Genomic DNA, 16,651 nt, shown 5'->3' on the forward strand with positions numbered 1-16,651 from the left:
ATTCTGGTACGAGAGCCCCCTGGGTCGCAGTGTGTGCACACATGTTCCGGCATCTATGGCATGTATAAGCACTGACATTCTCTTATGTGTGTGAGAACCCGGGAGTCGGGAGAGTTTGGTCCTTTGAGGCCACTAAGTCCAACAACTCACCCCAGGCTCAACCTCTTCTCTTCAACAACCCTGTCTTTCAAGGCCTCTGGAGATGGAGAAATCCCTACTTCCTTTGTTCCTTCAAAAGAGGAACACCCATCATGCACCAGGCACTGGCTACAGAGTGCTAAGACAGTCTTGGGTCTCATGGTGCCTCGGTTTCAGGGAAAGACAGGCAATAAAAACAAATAAATAGATAATTCAGGGCAGGAAGGGATATGAGCTGTGGAGGAAAATAGTCTATTCCCTCTGCCCCAGTCACAGCCCTGCAGCTATTAGGAAACAGCCACATCTAGAAGCTTCTCTATACCAGGTTAAATACCCCAAACTCCTTCAACCATGTTGGACTACTCTGGTTTCTAGAAAGCCATTTGAAAGGGGGTTCAAACCCCTCAGCTGTGGTCAGGACAAGAAAAACCCCACAGGATCCCCAGAGCCCCAACCGTGGTCCCTGGGTTTCTGTGGGTTTTCGTGGGTTTCCATGAACACAGCTGGCTTTCCCACCTCCGTCCTTGGCAGCCACTCCACACTCCTGACTCATCCCAGCCCACAGGCAGTGAGGAGCCCCAAGTCTTTTCCTCACGAACTGCTGCTAAGTCACATCTCTCCCACCTTATTCTAAACGGAAGTGCCAGGATTTCTAATTATCCCAATAGTTTCATCTGGCCTGAGGCCAGCTATCCACCAGCCTGCCAAGGAAGCCTTCCGGTTCCCAATCTGACATTCTGAACTCTCTTCCAGCTAAGGGAGAAGCCTGGTCTAGAAGTCTGATCCTCCAATCTTCTGGGCAGGGCTGGGGACACCCCTAGCGCAGTCAGAGGGGCCTCCTGCCAGGGTGGCCTTGCTTCTTCACGTGCACTCTTAATGTGTGGCTACTGAGGGGGCCACAAAGCCCCCAGGATGGTGGAAGTCTTGTGGTCAAGTCCAGCCACATGGTGCCTGAGAAAGCCTCAGCTTCCAGTGTTCAATTTGGCAACCGATTTTAAAATTGGTTTGAAATGTTACAGCTCCGAAGTTCCCACACCTAGAGAGCCATCAGGATCACATGGGGGGACTTTTAAAGAAACAGATTCCCAGGCTCCAGTGTTTCTCAGACAATCAGTCCAGGGTGGAGCCCGAGAATTTGAGCTGGTTTTTTTTTTTGTGGTACACGGGCCTCTCACTGTTGTGGCCTCTCCCGTTGCGGAGCAACAGGCTCCGGACGCGCAGGCTCAGCGGCCATGACTCACGGGCCCAGCCGCTCCGCGGCACGTGGGATCTTCCTGGACCGGGGCACAAACCCATGTCCCCTGCATCGGCAGGCGGACTCTCAACCACTGCGCCACCAGGGAAGCCCTGAGCTGTTTTTTAAGCTCTGGGGTTATTGAATCCATACTGGCTCTTAACGATCCCCACTGCCCTTTCTGAACACCCACAGATAATTGCTTCCAGAAGGCCACGTCTCTGTGGCTCTCTTCTGTAGTGGCCTCTCTGCACAGACTGGACCGTGGCCCTCTGACCATGGTGTCTGGCCCAGAGCAAATACCAGTTCTTTAACCAGTAGCCCAGCAAAGCTGGGGGTTGGGGACAGGGTGAGTTTCCAAGTGTTCCCTTACTTGGGGTACCTCTCCTGCCCTGGCCCTCCATTCCATCATCCCACCATGGCTCCTTGGTTCTGCAGGATGGAGAAGACAGGGCAGCATGGGAAGTGAATGGCTCCACTTCAGGGCCGGGATTAGGGTGAGGCGAGGGCGGCACTGACCTCGGGTGTAACATTTAAAGTGGCACCAACAAAAAGAACTTATTTATAAAACAGAAACAGACTCACAGATTTCGAAAACAAGTTTATGGTGACCAAAGGGGAAACGTGGAGGGGAGGGATAAATTAGGAGGTTGGGATTAACATACACACACTACTACATATAAAATAGATAACCAACAAGGACCTACTGTATAGTACTCAATATTCTGTAATAACCTATATAGGAAACGAATCTGAAAAAGAATGAATATAGGTATATGTATAACTGAATCCTTATGTTGTACACCTAAAACTAACACAACATTGTAAATCAACTATACTCCAATAAAATTTTTTTTAATAAAAACATTTAAAAAGCGGCACCTACAAACTCAGTCATCAAGAGAATATTTTAATGCCATATATTTTTAAATCAAATTAGTTAAACTGATGCAGAAAAATCCATGATGAACAAAAGATCAACATTTTAAATAAAAGACAGGATCAGTAATGGGGCCAAGCCATGTCTGAGGACGAGGTAAAAGGAAAGATAAGTCACAGAAATGATGCAGAAAGAGAGAGAGTTCAGAGAATGTATTACCTTGCTCCCTCCGCACCAGGCTGCAGGCTGGCCCTGGTCCGTCTCCCACCCGCACTGGTACAGCCCCTGTCCAGCACCCCTCCTGCAGAGGCATCACAGCTCTTGCTGCTTTGGGGACCCACCCTCCCTGCCAGCTCAGGCTCACGTGTAGAGGTCTTAGCTGCCCCCTGCTGCAGCTTTTCCTAACGTCTTCTCTTCCTTCACCCTGCCCACACCTGGCCCTCCTGTGTATACTGTCCCTGCATTAAACGGAAAGAAAGAAAGAGAGAGAGAGAGAGAGAGAGAGTAAGGAAGGAAGGAAGGGAGGAAGGAAGGAAGGAAGGAAGGAAGGAAGGAAATAAGGAAGGAAGGAAGGAAGGAAGGGAGGAAGGGAGGGAGGAAGAAAAGAAATGATGCAGGAAAAAATATTAAAATTCTAAAAATATCCTTAGAGAGAGAAGCTATTACATCCATGACACAAGAACAATGGGAGAGTATGTTTTTAAGAAATGATCAGAAAAGAATAAACAGCTCTTGGAAATGAAAAATATGATAGTAGAAAAGAAATCGGTAACATTAAGAAAATAAGGTTGAGAATATCTCCCAGAAAGTGGATCAATGACAACAATTACAAGCAAACTAACAAATAGACAACAAAAAATGCAAAGGGACAGAAACAGAAGAGAGAAGAAAGTTTGGGGATCAATCCCCGAGATGGACATCTAATTGAGGGGTCTGGTAGAAAGAGGAGAGTACGTAGAGAAAAGATGATCAAAGCAATAAAACAAGAAGACTTTCCAGAACTGGTGAATATAAGTCTCTGGGTTGAAACAGTCCATCAAGTGTCCAGTGCAGTGAGAGAGAAAGAGCCCAAACAGGCACTTTCAGAATGCTGGGGTTAAGGGAACACCCCTGAAAGCTTCCAGAGGCGGAGAAAGCAGGCATCTACAGAGATCGGGCATAAGTGCATCAGACCTCTCAATGGTGACATCAGAAGCCAGAAGACCATGTGAGATGCCTGCAAACTTGGGAAGGAAAATTATTTTTAATATAGAATTCTATATTCAGCCAAACCATCAATCGAGTGTGAGGATAAAATAAAGGCATTTTCAGATGTGCAAGTTCTCCTCTTCTGTAACCTTTCTCAGAAAGCTAAACAAACAAGGGAATGAAGTGGGAAAGAAAAGACACAGGGTCAAGAGAACAGGGTGCCCAGCAGGGAGAGAGATAAGGGAGTTCCAGGATGAAGGAGAGGGAGGTCCCGGGATGGCTGTGGGCAGGCAGGAGAGCACCCGGCCAGGTTGGAGAAGGATGACGATGGCTGAGAGGTTTCCAAAAAAAAACCCAAAAAAACAAAAACTGACAGGTTTGACCACACCAAAAATTATATTTAAGGCCAATGGATGTTTAAGAATATATAGCAGTGGACTTCCCTGGTGGCTCAGTGGTTAAGAATCCGCCTGCCAACGCAGGGGACACAGGTTCGAGCCCTGGTCCAGGAAGATCCCACATGCCGCAGAGCATCTAAGCCTGTGTGCCACAACTACTGAGCCTGCGCTCTAGAGCCCACAAGCCACAGCTACTAAACTTGCATGCCACAACTACTGAAGCTCGCATGCCTCGAGCCTGTGCTTCGCAACAAGAGAAGCCACTGCAATGAGAAGCCCGCACACCACAACGAAGGGTAGCCCCTGCTCGCCGCAACTAGATAAAGCCCACACGCAGCAACGGAGACCCAGTGCAGCCAAGAATTAATTAATTAAGAAAAAAAAAGAATATATAGCCATGGTAAGTACAAAAAACTAAGAAAGTAGGTGGGGATTGGGGGCAAGAAAAGCAAAAATGATGCAAGAAAGTAAACAGTGATATTACCCTGATTGGATTAGTGGTGAACAATATTTACCTGATTACGATAAAAAGCAGAGCATATGGATTTAACAGTTGTATTGAGAGTGTTAAACCATGCTTGGGGGAGTAGATAAAAGGCATATAAAAGGCACTCTTCATCTACACAACAGGCAACCAACAGATAATGTCTAAATGGATTTATCGACAGGTAGCAGTGTAAGAAAATTACTTAGAAATATGGAGATGACCTCCAGGAGAAGGTGCCCAAAGTGACACCTTCTGAGAGAGGGGTGGGCAGGTCCGGAGAAGAGGAGCGGACTGATGTGTTTTGTTTTCTGATTTTAGCACTATTTGGCCTTTTTTTTTTTGCTGTATGCGGGCCTCTCACTGTTGTGGCCTCTCCCATTGCGGAGCACAGGCTCCAGATGCGCGGGCCCAGCCACTCCGCGGCACGTGGGATCTTCCCGGACCCGGGCACGAACCCGTGTCCCCTGCATCCGCAGGCGGACTCTCAACCACTGCGCCACCAGGGAAGCCCTATTTGGCCTTTTTGACTGCATGCGCTTCTTGGATTTAAAAAATTAGTTACTAAACATAAAATAAAGAAATGCCAAGAAGCCCATCCTCTTGTTGTTTCTCTTTTCATAGTTTTTCTGCATCCTGAGAATCCATCCTCTTCACCGGCAGCCATGCGCGCCTCCACACACAGCCATGGGCACATTCACACTCACACGGTCTCTCACACACACACACACACACACACACACACACACTCCTCTCAGACACAGCAGCTCATGGTGACAGACACACAGGCAAATGTACATAATACACAATAACCCTCAGACACACACATGATTACAGGTTCTCCCACAGACACAGAGGCCCCCATGAGCCTCCCAGGTAGCCAGCTGGGGAGCAGGGCCAGCTCTACAAGGGGCCAGTTCCTCCCTGCATTGCCACCCCCAGAACTGCCCCAGGCAGAGGACGTTTTCTCCTGCAGCATCACCCTAATTGCTTCCTCCACTCAGAGTGCCCTCCCCGGAGGCTGAGCAACCAGAGCCTCTGTACCATTAACCCTCTGGAGCCACATGGTCTGTAGATGGTGCAGAAATGAGGTCGGGGTGGGGCCAGAGCTGGCAGCCGGATGTGACTAATAATGCCACCTTCATTCAGCTTCTAGTGGAGGCCCTAAGAAGTGGAAGAGTCCAGTGTCAGGAACCCTGTGGACATGCTGTGCATCCTTGAGCAAGTCACTTCACCTCTCTGGGTCCACAAGGAGGTAGGCAAGCCTATGAAGCTCTGAGATGCCAAGATTTTATGACCCAGGCTTGACCCCGCTTCCATCCCCTCTCCCGGGAGCCCTCTCTCCACACCGACGTCCAGGGCCAACCCCAAAGGATACACTTGTGTGTCTGACAAGTGTACATGGGGCACCTGGGGGCCCCCCCACTGCCAATTCCCTCCCGCTCCATGTCCCTCCAGCACTTACCACCACACTGGTCCCGTTATCCGGCAGTGTGTCAATGGCCAGGGTGCCCCCACCCAGGTCCTGGCTCAGCTGAGTCCTGTCCGGCTCCGACACCTGGCCAGGGATCTCTCGGGCTCTCCGATTCCAGCCCTGCACGGTGGTCCCCTGGACGGCCCCTCCAGAGCCTCGGCCTGCATCCTGACCTGGGAGAACGGGACAGAAAGTTGAGTCCTGACAGTCAGAGTGAAGGCCCTGGAGGGGGACCAGCCTGCTTACTCTGCAGAAGCCCTGATTCCCATGCCGTCATTGACTCTGGGGACACTGACATTCAGGGCAGGAGATACCCAGCATGCACTGAGCTCCACCCACACACTTTGCACAGGAAACACTTTAGCCCTCACTCCAGCCCTCCACCGTAGGTATGATGCTCTCCATTTTGCAGACAGGAATCAGCAGCTCACAGAGGTTAAAGAAGGTCATACAGCAGGTAGGGATGGAGATAAGTTTCCCTTATCTGCCCCCAAAGGGGTGATTATTCTCAACTTCACTGGAATCATCTGGGGAGTTTTAAAAATTCCTGCTGTCTGAGTTCCACCCCAGAGATTCTGATATAATTGGTCTGCGGTGTGGCCTGTGCATGTGGATCCTTAAATGACCCCCAAGGGAGCTTTTGAGAAGACCTGGACCTTACACGGCACACAAGGGTGAGAACAATTGCTCTGGAACATTCCAAACCAGTTCCCTATTTCTCTACCACAAGTGGCACATAATCTCACCTTCCAGGGACTAGAAGCCAGAGAGCAGAGTTCTTTTAGTTCAGGGCTTCTCATCCTTGGTACTACTGACATTTTGGACTGGATAATTCTTTGTTGTGGAGGACTGTCCTATGCATTGCAGGATTTTTTAGCAGCATCCCTGGCCTCTACCCTCTAGATGCCAGTAGCACCTCCTCCCAGGTTGTGACAGTTGAAGATGTCTCCATAGCGGGGACCACTGTTTAGTCCCATCACTACCTTCAAACACCTTGGGGCAAGTCACTTTCCCCATGAAACAAGGAGCATAAACACCATCAATGATGGCAAATAGATTTCATCTCAAAAGCCATCTCCAATCGATTAGTGACAGCCAGGAGCACTCTAATTGTGAAGAATTCTGAGGTTCCATTTGTGTTTAGCAGGAAAGGCTGTTATGATCAATTAGCAATGTCTGCTGCGGGCACAGGATTGGAGAGTGGCTGCACACAGGCCATCTAGCAGCCGTTCCTCGACTTGATGCTCTCTCCAGTTCCCTCTAGGTCATTAAATTTATTCCGAATGACACAGAAACCATGCTTTTCCATTTCAGAAAGATTTATGCCCCCAAAGATATGTCTTATACGGTCTCTCCAATTGCCACACCTACTATGGACGTGTATATGGGACACAGACCACCAGGCGGGTGGAGGTAACATTCCCTGTGATCTCCATCAGTTTCAGGCCTGCACTGTGTCAGATGCCCTTCTCCACCTCGACCTGCCCCACCCCCTCCCCAGAGCCCTGGATGTAGCCCTCTCTCCTAGAGCATCTGCTGGTGGTCTAACTGTGCCTGTCTCCCTGGTAGACTTGAGTTCCCACAGGACCCTCCCACCTTCCGTAAATGTGTATCCTCGGTGCCTCGCAAACAGTAGGTGCTCAATCACTGCATAATTGAGGACACTTTACTGGAGGTAACTTGGGAGGCATCAAGAACAGAGGTTGAGAAAAGGCTTGCCCAGGACCAGGCCTGGGACTGGGGCCAGGACCCTGCTGTGGGGCTCTGGTTTGTCATTAGACATTTTATCCAATTAAGTCATTCTTGGCTGCTGGCGCCTGCTGGATCCTTGCCGGCTCCCTCTCACTCCCCTGCCCCTAATCGCAACCAGATGCTCTGGAAAAGATGGAGAGAGGGTGGTATCCAGACCCCTTCCCCAAGATGTCCACTGGCTGAGATGGACCTGAGCCCAGTGCTGGGAAGGCAGCCTGCCTGTGGCCCAGACCCCAGGCCAGGGCTGTCTTGCCGCTCTCGGGTGGGGCCCACAGCTGCCCATGGTGGCAGAACTATTTGTGCTGGGCTGCTCTGCCCAGCTCCCTGGGTCCTCCTGCAAGCAGCCCTCAGGCCTGGGCAGGAACCAGAACAGGAAAGGAGCATGTGCAGAGCAAGTAGAGGAGCTCAGCTGGCCCAGAAAGGGATGCTGGGGATCTGCAGGCATCACAGTCCTGCAACCGAGAGAGGAGGGAGCCTGGATGGTGGGGGCCTGAGGCCTGGGGAGAGGGCAGGGAGAGGGGCCTAGCCAGAGCTGGGGCCAGGGAGGGCACACCTGCCACCACAACCTGTGTGACCTTGGACCCATCAGTTTACCTCTCTAAGCCTCAGTTTCCTCATCACGAACATGGGGATGACAATCATGCCTGTGGCACAGGCCACCATGAGCATCAAGGAAGAAAAATAAATGAGAAGGTTTTTTAAACAAGGAGGGGCTTCCCTGGTGGGGCAGTGGTTAAGAATCCGCCTGCCAATGCAGGGGACACGGGTTCAAGCCCTGGTCCGGGAAGATCCCACGTGCCACAGAGCGTGCGCCACAACTACTTGAGCCTGCGCTCTAGAGCCCGCGTGCCACAACTACGGAAGCCCACGTGCCTAGAGCTCGTGTTCCGCAATAAGAGAAGCCACCGCACGTGGACCACAGGGAAGAATAGCCCCTGCTCACCTCAACTAGAGAAAGCCTGCATGCAGCAAAGAAGACCCAACGCAGTCAAAAATAAATTAATTAATTAATTTTTTAAAAAAAGTTAATGGTATAAACAGGGATGCTCAGGGTCAGGACCAAAGGCAAAGTGTCCAGGAAGGAGACAGGGGTGCGGGACAGAGGGAGGTTGCCGAGGAGCCTTGCCCTACTCTGTCCTAACCCTGAATCTTGCCCTCCCAACCCCCGACACCCTGCCCCCTCCCAGTTGGCTAGGATGGGACACCACCCCTTCCGCCTGCAGAAGGAGCCAACATGGCTGGTTGCTCACGTGTGTGTGTTGGGGCCCACATGCACACACACACTTGCCTGAAGGCCTGGGCCCTCCTCCTGCAGGCTCACACACATGTTACACACCTATCCAACCCTCAGCCACCCCCTGCTCTGCCTTCTGCCTTGCACTGGAGAGCTCCCTCTTCCCAGCAAGAAGCTTCCAGAGCATACGCTAGTCATGTATTCATCCATTCCACCACCCATGGCCCTAAGTGGCATACAGTCTAGTTGGATGTCACAATAGTGACAGTAATGATAAAAACAACAGCTGACTTTTAGAGAATGGTTACTCTGTGCTGGTACTATTCCAAGGGCTTTAAACCCACTAACTCATTTAACCCTCACAGTCACCCTATGAGAGAGGTGCTAGTTTTAGATCTATTTTACAAACTGGGAAACCTAGGCATGAGGACATTAAGGAATCTCCCCAGGTCACACAACTAGTCCAGGACAGGAATTGCACTCAGGCACAGAAAAGGTGCAGGCTCTGCTCAGACCACAGAAAGTACAAGAGGTGACCGGCAATGCCAGGCTGTGTCCTAAGGTGCAGGGGCAGCCCCAGGGCAGAATGCACTGGGTGCCATTGGGTCCGAACCTGGGAGCTTCTCTGGCAGACTGTAGCCCCTGGAATGCAGGGGGACGGCCCAGTGGTAGGGCCCCAACCCTCTTCTGGTGCCCCTGCCCTGCTCCAGGGCAAAAAGCAACAGGCTGACTTCACAAGGCCTGGTCACCCAATCCCAGCGCCTGGGCCAAGCCACCTTCATCCCATGCATCACACAAGCTTGCCATTCCAGCCTCATGGCCACCACTCAGTCCTGGCCACCGTCACCTCTTTCCTGGTGGCAACTTCAGCCCCCACCCTTAATGCCCTTGGGCCAGTCTCCCACACGCCTGCCAGAGCATCCTGTCCAGAGGACAAACTTCATTCCATCTCTCCCATGCTCCCCTCTCGCCATGACCCTTCGGCTGAAAGCCCAGCTCCTCCACTCAGCACTTGAGCCCCTTCATGACGGGATCCCTGCTGGCTTCTCCAGCCTCCCATCTTCCTAAAGCCCTTTGCAGGACGCAGCCCTACTCTCCCTGGCCACGAGGCTTCACACATGCAATTTTCTCATCCTAGATCACTCTGCTCCATAAATAAATCTTTCTCCTGATGAGCTCTTGCTCATCCTTCAAGTCTCATGAGATGTCACTTCTTCCCAGTGCCTCCTCTGACATTTCTGCCCCTCACCCCAAATGCTACATGCACCGTCCCAGCCCTGATCCTGACATATTGCTGCTACCTGTGCCACCACAGGCTCTAGGTGCCTGACACAGAGCAGATGCTCATCAAGCACACATGGATGATGGTAGGAAGGAGGGAGGGAGGGAGGGAGAGAGGGAGGGAGGGAGGGAGGGAGGGAGGGAGGGAGGGAGGGAGAGAGGGAGGGAGGGAGGAAGGGAGGGAGGGAGGGAGGGAGGAAGGAAGGGAGGAAGGAAGGAAGGAAGGAAGGGAGGAAGGAAGGAAGGAAGGAAGGGAGGGAGGGAGGGAGGAAGGGAGGAAGGGAAGGAGGGAGGAAGGGAGGAAGGAAGGAAGGAAGGAAGGAAAGGAGGGAGGGAGGAAGGAAGGAAAGGAGGGAGGGAGGGAGGGAGGAAGGAAGGAAGGAAGGAAGGAAGGGAGGGAGGGAGGGAGGGAGGGAGGGAGGGAGGCATCCTTAAATGTCCTGAGTACCTGCAACCCACAGGGTTGAAAAGACTCTTCCCTCGTGGCACAGCCTCACCAGAAACCCTCCCTGTACTATCACAGCAATAAAAGCACAGGTTTGGGGGTTCCCTGGTGGCGCAGTGGTTGGGAGTCCACCTGCCGATGCAGGGGACACGGGTTCGTGCCCCGGTCTGGGAGGATCCCACATGCCGCAGAGCAACTGGGCCCGTGAGCCATGGCCGCTGGGCCTGCGCGTCCGGAGCCTGTGCTCCACAGCGGGAAGTTATAAAAAAAAAAGCACAGGTTTGGAATCAGACAAGCTTGAGACTGAACTTTGAATCTATCGCTTACTGACTATGACTTTGGACAAACTGCATAATCTCTCTGAGCCTCAGTTTCCTCCTCTGGAAAATGGAAATGATAAAACCTACATCGGGCGAGTCATTTTGAGACTTAAATAAAATAATGTGCACAAAGCACCCAGCAGAGTCCTCCTGCTTTCCTGGGATTCACATGAGGACCAACTTTCTGAGGGGCCCGGGGAAGGCTCTGGACCCTGAGCTGAAATCCTGCCCCTCAGTTACAAAGTCCCCAACTGCACCCTCTCCCCTCCTGCTGGCAGGCAGAAACCCACTGAGGACCCTGATCTGGGGAGAGAGAGGGAGGCATGAGGAAGGGGCAGGGAGAGATGGCCAGTAGCTCAGAAGAAAAGAGGGGAGGAGAGGAGAAAAGAAGAGTTTGCCTCTCTGAGTTTCTCTCAAAGGGACAGACTGGGGTCTGTGACCCCCTCTGATTCATTCACTCACTCAGTACATGTTTATTGAGACCCTACTGTGTGCCAGGCACCGTGCTGGGTGCTGGGGCAATAACAGGGAACAGGCAGACACAACCCCTGTGCCCATGAAGATTTTAGTCGGGAAAGACACACACAAAATGAGTAATTCAGCAAATGAGACAACGTGAGGTAGTGAGAAGGGCTGTGAGGGAAACAGAAGGACGAGAGGGCTGGGGATTGTTGCTACTCTGGACAGAGCCCTCAGGGTGAGCCTCTCTGAGAGGTGGCCCTTGAGCTGATGGAGACCTGGACGAAGAGAAGCCAGGGGACAGATCCCAGGGGACAGCAGCCTGAGGGTTTTGGGGGATGGCCGCCGGCAGAGTGAGAGCAGGGGTGGAGGTGGGGAGGGGCTGTTCGACGGCCACTGTAAGAAATCTGGATTTCAGTCTCGCTCTGCTTGGAGGTCCCTGGTGAGCAAGGAAGAGGCCGGAAGCAGAGTCATAGCTTCAAGGGGCCCTAGAGGCAATCTGGTCCAAACCTCATTCTATGGATGGGGAAACCAAGGGTCAGAGAAAGGAGGAAGTTGCCAGGGTCACCAGGGGTCGGTGCTGGCCCTGGTCTCCTGACAGCCAGGAAGTCACGTCCAGCTGCCTTCTCCTTCTCTGTCTGCTGTAGGCACTTCCGGTTTCCCCTGGACCAGACCCTGAGTGCCACCACCCCCACGCTCCCCCTGTGCACCCCAGTATCTTCCTGTCTGTCCATCTGTCTGTCTATCAGCCTCTGCTGGTCTCGCCACCTGACTATATCTTTGGGTCACTCATCTTTCTCCTGCTCCCATTTTAATGATAGACGAAGTTTCAAGGCTCCACTAAACAAGCTAATTCATCAAGTGGGAGGGGAGATCTCAGCTCCCTCCTGAGCCCATCCCCACCGCAGCACGGAAGACTTGGAGCCTTGGGGCTGGATGGCAGCACCCCTCAGGTCCAGCTCCCAGCTGCCCTTTCATCATCACCAGGGCTCCACCAACATTCAGAGCAACCCTCCCCCAGAATGTCCCACCCCACATCTCTTCTCCCCAGAAGACATCCCTCTGCCTCCACACAGGGCCCCCCTCAAATCCAGCCTTCCCTTGTGAAAAAAGCACAGCACTGGGAGTAACAGCTGCCCCCGCTGGCTTCTTAGAGCTTCCTTAGGTCTAACCAATCTCTCCTGCTGCAGAGAAAGTCCATTTCTCCTGGCTGAATCTCTGTCAAAGCCGAGGAGACAGGGTGTCTTCTACTGAGAGATGTGATTCAAATCTCTGTCTGCCCCCTCTTTTTGACCTCCCAGGGTATCTACTCTTCCAACCCAACTCTGAAGAGGCAGCCCTCAGCCAGGCCTGGGTCTGGCCCCCATGGCCCAGCACATCCTTGTTTCCTCCCAATGCCCCCTTCCCCAACCCTCTCCATGGTTCTCCCAACTCAGTCAGGTTCAGAGCCATCTCTCATCCACCCAGTCACATCCTAAGTTCAGAAGATCCCACCAGGTTGGGTTTGCAAAGGACCTCAAAAATTGACCTGTCCAACCCATTCCTTTTTATATTGAGATCTAAAAAATTGTTTTCAATTACCCCATACACATCCTAACAAATCTGAAAAGGAAAGACAAACATTAAAAAAGAAAAAAGATCTCTCATAATCCCACCACCAAGAGTTAAAAATTTTGCCCACAGCCTCACTTTATAAGGGAGGAAATAGGCCCAGAGAAGGAAAGTAACTTGCTCGAGGTCACACAGCAAGTGAGATGCTGGGACTAGAAACCAAGTCTCTGGCCACTCTCTGTGTGGTCTCTCTGAAAACTGGTGGCTCTTCACCAGCAGCTTCTTGCCATATCAGCCTCCACTGTCCACTGCCCACACCCTCCTTCTCAACAGGGACCCAGGCCTGCCTCAGCTACATTCAGGGATCATTAAAGTCAAGCACACTGTCACTGACGCTTTGCCTGATGACAGCACACCCCTGAGACACAGCAGCCCAACTACAGCATCACTCTCGCCAAACCCTCCACCTGCTCCATCCATCTGGGGGACATGCATGCCAGTGAGGCATGGAGTACTATCTTCCCAATTCTCTCTGTCAAGAGGCTTGACTGCAATTACCCACCTCCCCAGCCCCAGAGAAGTTCTATGTACATGAGGAGGAAAGAGGAGAATGTAAAATTACTTGTTGAAAAATGGTTCTCCTTTTATAACAGCAGGGACTCAAGGTAGGTCTCAGAAAGGACTTCCACGTGAGAGCGATGATTGTAGAGAACTGCTGTGTGCAAGATAGGACACCCCCACCCCCCAGTCTAGAGCCAGAGAAGCTAAAGGACCACCAGGGCAGAGCAGAGCAGGAGTGACAGGAGAACCCTGGAGGCTGGGGGTGGGGGAGCGGCAAGTTGCTTCTTTCTGGGCCCTGCTCTCCAAGTACCAAACGGAGAGAGGAAGGCGTCAGGCCCCTAGTGCCCTTGTTGGAGGAAAGATGCTGGGTCTCCTCCATCCTCCTGGCTGCTCCCACCCAGCCCCCAGCCTGGGTCAGCTTGGGAGTGGGGGCAGGGAAAAGAAAAAGGAGGCAAAACTGGGACAGGAGGCACCCCAGACTCCGCATCTCATCAGAATTCAGCCTCATCCAGTGTGACCAGGGGTCCCTATGTCTCGCCCACTGCCCCCTTTGGGGCCAGAGCCCACTGCCTTATAGATCCCCCTCTACTAGGGTCCCTCCAGCGTCCTTCCAGGAGGGAAGGAGAGCTCGGGGCATCAGTGTCTGACGCTTCCTCCCTCACTCATACACCCTGTGTGTTTAGAAAAGTGGGGTCCCTGTCCACCTGCCACAGTCCACAGGGCGCCTGGCCTCCCGCAGACACGACCCCCCGGGGCCCCAAACATCGCCAGCATGCCGGTACCTGCCCATGCCCACGCCCGCCTACCTGCCCCCCGACCCCCGCCCCGATCCACCTCAGCCAACTCCGGCCAGTCCTACCTGCTCCGGGCTGGGGGCTCAGCCCCCGGGCAGCCTCCCTGAGCACCAGCACGAGGAGCCAGAGCTCGGCCCGCATGGTGGGGGCCAGGGCCCGCCCCCGGCCCGCAGCTGCCCCGGCCGGGCTCTGGCGGCGCGGTCTCCCGGGCTGGCAGGCGGAGGGGTGGGCGGCGGAGCGGCGGCGGAGCGCGGGGCCGGCGAGCGGCGAGAGCGGCGAGAGCGGCGAGAGCGGCGAGAGCGGCGAGAGCGGCGAGAGCGGCGGAGCGCCAGCGGGCGGCGAGCGAGCAGCGCGGCCTCCCGGAGCCGGGACCGGGGAGGGGGCGGGGCGGGGGGGCGCGGCGCTTCCACAGCTCTCCCTGAGGCTTCCCCAGCCCTCCCAACCCTGCCCGAGCGCTCCCCGAGAGCTCCCGCGGCCGCTCCCTAGGCGGGGGGAGGGGGGGCAGCGGACGCAGGAGGGGGACAGGGCGGGGGACCCTCGGGCTGGAAGAACCCCCGAAGAGTACCAGCTACCCCCACACCGCACCTTAGCTCCTGCCTCCCTTCCCCTCCTGACTCCCCGGGGTAAAGCGGTGGAGAAAAGGCTCGAGAGGCCAGACCTCTTCCTCGGACCATGAGCTCCTACCACCCACCCCCCGACCCAGATCCACCAGGCTTCCCGACTTTCTGGGCTGTTCCACGGAGTTGTGTGGGTTTCTGATGCCCATCCCCACCCCAGAATCTCCCCTTGCAGCAGAGGCCTGAATTCCACGCCCTCCCGTGGCTCCTCTCCACTTTATCCCACCCCCATCCCCCATTGCCAGCAGACAATTGCCTTGTCCCCATTGTCTTGCCCCCCAGCCCAGCAGACATGCAGGTGGAGGGGGCCTGGCTCACCCCTACTTTGAAATAACCTGGACCCCTTCCCACCCCCAGGAGGTAACCGAGGCCACCCTCCTCTCCGGGGACCGCAGGCCTCCTCAGGGCCCGGCCCAGTCAATCTTCAAAGCCAGTCCCAGAGCAAGGAAATGTCTCAGCCCAACTGCCACCACGTTATAGCAGGCTCTGGGGATAGATCCCCCCCCCCCCGCTTTTTTTCCTACCACAACAGAATAAAATACCTGCAATTTAGGATACTTAATAGACGGCAGGGAATCAGGTCAGGACACGGAGATGCCTCTTCCCTCCCCGACCTACTTCGTACGACAGCAAGAAACTCGAGCGCTGGATGGAGGGAGATAGAGGGGCGAGGGGGGCGCCCTGACATATACGGGGATGGGGTCCTAAAGACTCTCTAATCTTTCAGAATCCCAGTTCCTCCTTCCTCAGGACCCAGGGTCCCAGAAGCGACCTCCTCCAGTCCTAAGGCCTCTATTCAATTACGATGGGACAAGACAAGGCCTATCTGTAAGTTCTTCTTGTTGTCTCATTTAAATTGCTACTTTGCCGACTCTCAGGATCAAAAAGACTGCTGCTTCCAGCTGCAGCTTCTTGCTGCCCTCTAGTGGGCACATGACGAGCCGCAACGCGCCTGTTCTGCGGTTTTCCTCACTTTTCTGGTCCTGACCTGGAGCTGCCCGCGACCTCCTACTCCAGACGGGCAGGTTCACAAGTCTTTGCCGCTACCTTCCGAGAGGTCAAAGTGAAAGGTCCCAGGACGAAATTCCAGCTCCGGCACCGATTTATTTGTACATTCCCCCGTCCGGGATGCCCCGCGGTCTGTTTTAAAAGGTCTCTTAATAAGAACTCAGGCTGAAATAGCAACTTGGAAATAATTAGAAGCAAACGACCTGTAATTTTTTTTAATGTAAGCTTCTAGAACTTGAGTGTACATCAGAATCACCTGGAGGGCTTATTAAAACATAGATTTCTGGGGCCACCCCCAAGCTCAATAGAGATAGGGACGAGAATCCGCATTTCTAACACGCTCCCAGGTGGTGCTCTTCTCGGTACCACATTTCGAGAGCCACTGCTCTAGAATTCCTGTATTTCGTACTCTCGCCGCTCCTCATCTGCCCAAAATAGAGGTGGCGAAGGAAATGTCAACGCAAAATTGTGGAAGGACAAAAAAAGCTGTAAAGAAAATTGTTGCTAGAGAATCGGAGTCCGGTGCCTTTAAAAAGGAACTGAGGGGGCACCCGGATTTGAACCGGGGACCTCTTGATCTGCAGTCAAATGCTCTACCACTGAGCTATACCCCCTCTGCTGGCAACGGGAGGCAGATGACTTGTTAGTGCTTCTCTAGCGCAGGCGCTGTGCTGGACGCAAGAACAGAGGTGAGGTCCAATGTTTACAAGAGATGGAGAGAAAATGAATCTCAAGAGATTACTCATCTGGGTGCAGGGTTTGTTTCCTGAAGCTCTGAACTAAAGAATTCTAATGATGTAAGAAACTTGCTGTTTGAGAATGTGGGAGGGGAA

General features: G+C 53.4%; 1 protein-coding gene and 1 non-coding gene across 2 annotated transcripts in view; both read right to left on the reverse strand.

The window, feature by feature from the left end:
• The window catches only part of PLXDC1 (plexin domain containing 1), a 64,694-nt gene extending 50,156 nt beyond the window's left edge, over positions 1 to 14,538 (reverse strand). The window contains exons 1-2 of the mRNA XM_022557837.3: positions 14,259 to 14,538; positions 5,788 to 5,969 (exon numbers count right to left, since the gene is read on the reverse strand). Coding sequence (XP_022413545.2) covers positions 5,788 to 5,969; positions 14,259 to 14,334 — 258 coding nt within the window. The 5' untranslated portion in view covers positions 14,335 to 14,538. The remainder of the gene's footprint in view (positions 1 to 5,787; positions 5,970 to 14,258) is intronic.
• A 1,822-nt stretch (positions 14,539 to 16,360) lies between these two features.
• On the reverse strand, positions 16,361 to 16,432 carry TRNAC-GCA (transfer RNA cysteine (anticodon GCA)). Its single transcript has one exon. It is a non-coding gene; the product is annotated as a tRNA-Cys (tRNA).
• Positions 16,433 to 16,651: the final 219 nt, after the last annotated feature.

Source organism: Delphinapterus leucas, chromosome 19 (genome assembly GCF_059928025.1).
Source record: "Delphinapterus leucas isolate spDelLeu-1000000601 "Yukka" chromosome 19, BTC_Dleu_Yukka2, whole genome shotgun sequence".
Classification (NCBI taxonomy): domain Eukaryota; kingdom Metazoa; phylum Chordata; class Mammalia; order Artiodactyla; family Monodontidae; genus Delphinapterus; species Delphinapterus leucas.